This window comes from Sinocyclocheilus anshuiensis, unplaced genomic scaffold, assembly GCF_001515605.1.
Source record: "Sinocyclocheilus anshuiensis isolate Anshui unplaced genomic scaffold, SAMN03320099.WGS_v1.1 scaffold391, whole genome shotgun sequence".
Taxonomy (NCBI): Eukaryota; Metazoa; Chordata; class Actinopteri; order Cypriniformes; family Cyprinidae; genus Sinocyclocheilus; species Sinocyclocheilus anshuiensis.
Genome location: NW_015548229.1, coordinates 1,591,358 through 1,595,766, shown reverse-complemented (window position 1 = coordinate 1,595,766; position 4,409 = coordinate 1,591,358). Strand labels below are relative to the sequence as shown.

At 35.4% G+C, this 4,409-nt stretch overlaps 1 protein-coding gene across 2 annotated transcripts in view; it reads left to right on the top strand.

The window, feature by feature from the left end:
* LOC107654566 (serine/threonine-protein phosphatase 2A 55 kDa regulatory subunit B delta isoform-like) overlaps window positions 1-3,896 on the top strand; it is a 20,672-nt gene extending 16,776 nt beyond the window's left edge. Inside the window, exons 6-8 of one of the 2 annotated variants that reach the window (XM_016441702.1) lie at window positions 1,848-2,012; window positions 3,235-3,404; window positions 3,621-3,896. In XM_016441702.1, coding sequence (XP_016297188.1) covers window positions 1,848-2,012; window positions 3,235-3,404; window positions 3,621-3,734 — 449 coding nt within the window. In that variant the 3' untranslated portion in view covers window positions 3,735-3,896. The remainder of the gene's footprint in view (window positions 1-1,847; window positions 2,013-3,234; window positions 3,405-3,620) is intronic. The other variant, XM_016441701.1, reaches the window with a different exon arrangement.
* The last annotated feature ends 513 nt before the right edge of the window (window positions 3,897-4,409 follow it).

Here is a 4,409-nt window from a genome sequence, read left to right as displayed (position 1 = left end):
TTGTGATATTGCATTTATACAACAGTTCGACGGCACGAGTGTAAATATATAAGAAAAACAACAACGGAGTGTCTATAAAAACTCTTTTGTGCGGAACTACTTCCTTCCGCCACATCTTCAAATCTCAATGCATATTGCGATATTTATATTTGCGATATTTCGATAATTTCGATTGCAGTCCTAAACCTTATATAGGTTTTATATTTATTATTATATTATATTATGTATATTGGTTAATGTTAATTCAGCATTGTTCAGTGTTGGTGCCATGGTTCCTTTACTAATGTTTATCTATAGATGTTGAGTTATTTGACTTAAGGTTAATCAAAATTCAAAATTTTATACAACAGTTCGACGGCACGAGTGTAAATATATAAGAAAAACAACAACGGAGTGTCTATAAAAACTCTTTTGTGCGGAACTACTTCCTTCCGCCACATCTTCAAATCTCAGTTTGACAGTTTAACAGCTGAGCTCAAGATCCGTTACTAATTTGAAAACGTCACTTTAGAACTAGTAATGAAGGAACATTGAGCTGCATCATTAAAAACTTATTGTATTACTTAATTAAAAGCTCACTGTATGTAGAGTATTGTGAGAGGGAGATGGGCTGAGCGAGTGTGTTTACCTGCATCTGATACAGCATTCATTCTTCAGCTCAATCTCATATTCACAATAAAACATTAGTTTGAATGTCCGCTGAGGAAAGCGATATCTTTGTCGTACTGTCCTTTCATCTGTTAAGGATGATTTCCGATGACAGCGCTGCTCAGTGCATTGGTTAACTGCGTCTTACAAGCTGTTGTTAAAAGTAAAAATGACTTCCGTTTCAGTCTCTTTCAGTATAAAAGTCTTAAATGCTGTCTCGTAAAACAGTCACTTGTCGCCATCTAATGGCAGAACAATGTCACAAAAATCACCATCACGAACACACACACACACGGTTTCCCAATACTAAATACTACTATGTATATCAAATATTATTTATTGAATAATAAACAACAACAACAGCCATCATAAAAGCCATGCTCTAATATACAGCATTAAATTTACATAAAATATAACGTGATGAGATTTTGCTCTCAGCCAAAACTATTTGCTCTGGAACAAATGATAGATTGAGACCACAAGTCTGCCCGTCAGATTTACCCAAAACAAATTATATCTCATGTTTAACCACTATAGAGACATCAGAGCCAGCAGCAAATTCCAGAAGATCTGGCCGAGGTGAGGCTGCTCTCGGCGGGTTCATGAGCGCTGATCGCCCTCTGATGCCCTGGAGCTCACGTCTCCGAAAATGTCGAAGCAAATTTTCAAATAGACGTTATCTTTATTAACAAACCGTATATTTGAAGTCTAAACAAGTACATTCTCGCCTAAAAAAACTCTTAAAATTACATTCCGTGACACAAAAACAGTATTATTTTTAAATTTTAGTGGATTTGGGTGTCCGACATGACACTCGCTGTGAGAAATACAGGAAGCGGTGTGATACAAACGGTGAAAGGGTGTTCCTGTGGCGATACCAGTACAATATCTCACGGTTCTCATCCAATCAGATTTGAGAACCAGAACGAACTGTTGTATAAAATACAATATGTCCCCTTGAACAATTGTATTTTACTTTAAAACATACACATTTTTATTGTTTTTGGATTAAGACATTGGCCAATCTGAATATATTTAAAATGACACCATCAGCTCCAATCATCTTTTTTGACAAACTGTTTCTTCAGAAGCCGAATCCCCAAGGAATGGCCAAGTCCTGCATCTCTGACACATCTCTAAAACTTTAAAGTGTGTTTGAAGTTATTTCTGTTGGTTTCCTTTACCGGTTCCCCCCTCAGACATTGTAGATATAAAACCAGCCAATATGGAGGAGCTGACGGAGGTGATAACGGCGGCCGAGTGTCACCCCCACCAGTGTAACGTCTTTGTGTACAGCAGTAGTAAAGGAACCATCCGCCTGTGTGACATGAGGGCCGCCGCGCTCTGCGATAGACATAGCAAATGTGAGTATTTTAAGTCAGTCCAGTCTCTTTTTTTTTTTTTTTTCCCCTTTTTTTTTTTTTTTTTGCTTTTATATTCTTGTGTCCCTTTATTTTCCATCAGACAGAGAGACTGAACTCTACATGGGAATGTTCCCTGACACAGTGCCCTTTTCTCCTAAAACACGATCAGACTCTCTCTCACTAAAAGGTCGTTTTTGCCGTCCACTGTTTAATGTCAGCATGGCCTTGTGTTATGTAATCATTAGGTTATGTAATTAATCGAGCGCTCTGTTTTGAACTTGGACCTCACTCCAGACCAACAAAGCAAAACAGCAAACTCTCGCCATTTACTTCCTGTCAAATCCACTAGTTACAAAACAGATGTCAAGTAAGTGCATCAAATTGAAGTGTTTGGATGGAATAAATGGACTGTTGGTGTTTTTCTTTTTCATTATATACACAATTCAATCCTTTATTTTTAAGTTATTTTAGCGAGTATTACATTCCCAACTATTCTTAATGAAAAGGAAATGCGTGCTCTTGTTCATAGGGTTCAGTTCTGGTCCATTGGTCACACTAGAAATGGGAAGATCAAGTCAAGTGCATTTTGGGATATATATACACGTACTACTGTTCAAAAGCTTCGGGTCCGATTTTTTATTTTTTTATGTTTTTGATAGACACTTATGCTCACCGAGACAGTACAAAAAGAGTATTATTGTGAAATATTATAATGTAAAATAACTTTTAATGTATTTTATATATTTTTATATTAAATTTTTTTCATATCTATTTGAATATTCTAATATGAATATTTTAAAATGCTTTTTTTCCTGTGATGTTAAAGCTGAATATTCAGCATCATTACTCCAGTCTTCAGTGTCACATGATCCTTCAGAAATCATTCTAATATATTGATTTTGTGCAAGAAATATCTCTTTATCAATATTGAAAACAGTTGTGCTGCTTATTATTTTTGTGGAAATTATTATGGAACATTCAAAAGAACAACATTTTGCAATATTATAAATGTCTTTACTGTCACTTTTGAGCAATTTAATGCATCTTTGCAGAATCAAAGTATTCATTTTTCACAAAACAACAACAACTTTTGAACGACACTAAACTTTTGAACGGTAGTGTTTATGTGCAGGATTTTACGTGTTCTACTCAAACAGCCTTTAACGTTTCTGCTGCAAGTCTGAAATATCATCAGAAATATTTTGTTTTTGTTCCTCCAAAGTTTTTGAGGAGCCAGAAGATCCCAGCAGCCGGTCGTTCTTCTCAGAAATCATCTCCTCCATATCTGACGTCAAGTTCAGCCACAGCGGTCGATACATGATGACCCGCGATTACCTCTCCGTTAAGGTTTGGGATCTGAATATGGAGAACCGGCCCGTAGAGACCTACCAGGTACAGTAGAGATCTTATTGCAACAGCTGACATTCCAGAGCTTGTACTGTCATGTTTTCAGAACATGGTGTTTCATGTCTACAATTAATACATTTTTCAAATACTGCCGGCACCTCCCCAAAGTTTCACACCCGCTTAAATGTGTTATCTTGCAAGTGATATGACCATTTCTTTGTTGGGTTTTGTTGCTGATTCACATGTGCTTCTCTGTTTCAGGTACACGAGTACCTACGTAGCAAGTTGTGCTCACTCTACGAGAATGACTGCATTTTCGACAAGTTTGAGTGCTGTTGGAACGGTTCAGACAGGTGCGGAACCGTATTTAATTAGGGTGGCCAATTCCCACGGTCCCACATTTTAAAGCTGTTGAGTCTTCCTAATAATGTGACTACAGGAAGAAAATATTTTCAGTGATTTACCTGTGTTGAGAAGATAAACATTCTGGCAAAATAATATAGAATTAATAATATAATAATAAAAATAATAATGCTATATACACACTACCGTTCAAAAGTTTGTGATCAGAACGATTTTTTATGGTTTTTAAAGGAGTTTCTTATGCTCATCAAGGCAGCATTTATTTGATCAAAAATACAGGAAAAAAAAATTATATTGTGAAATATTATGATGTAAAATAACCTTTTTCTATTTTAATATACGTTAAAATCTCATTTATTCCTGTGATGCACAGCTGAATATTCAGCATCATTCCTCCAGTCTTCAGTGTCACATGATGGGTCAGTACATTTTTATTCATTCTTTTTTTGAAAGAAATTAAAACTTTTATTCAGCAAGGATGTGTTGAATTGATAAGAAGTAATATTTATATTGTTAGAGAATATTTATATTTTGAATAAATGCTGTTCTCTTTAACTTTTTATGCAAAGAATACTGAAAAAATTATCGCAGTTTCCCAAAAAATATTTGGCAGCACAACTGTTGCCAACATCGATCATTCTAATAATAAATCAGCATATTAGAATGATTTCTTAAGGATCATGTGAC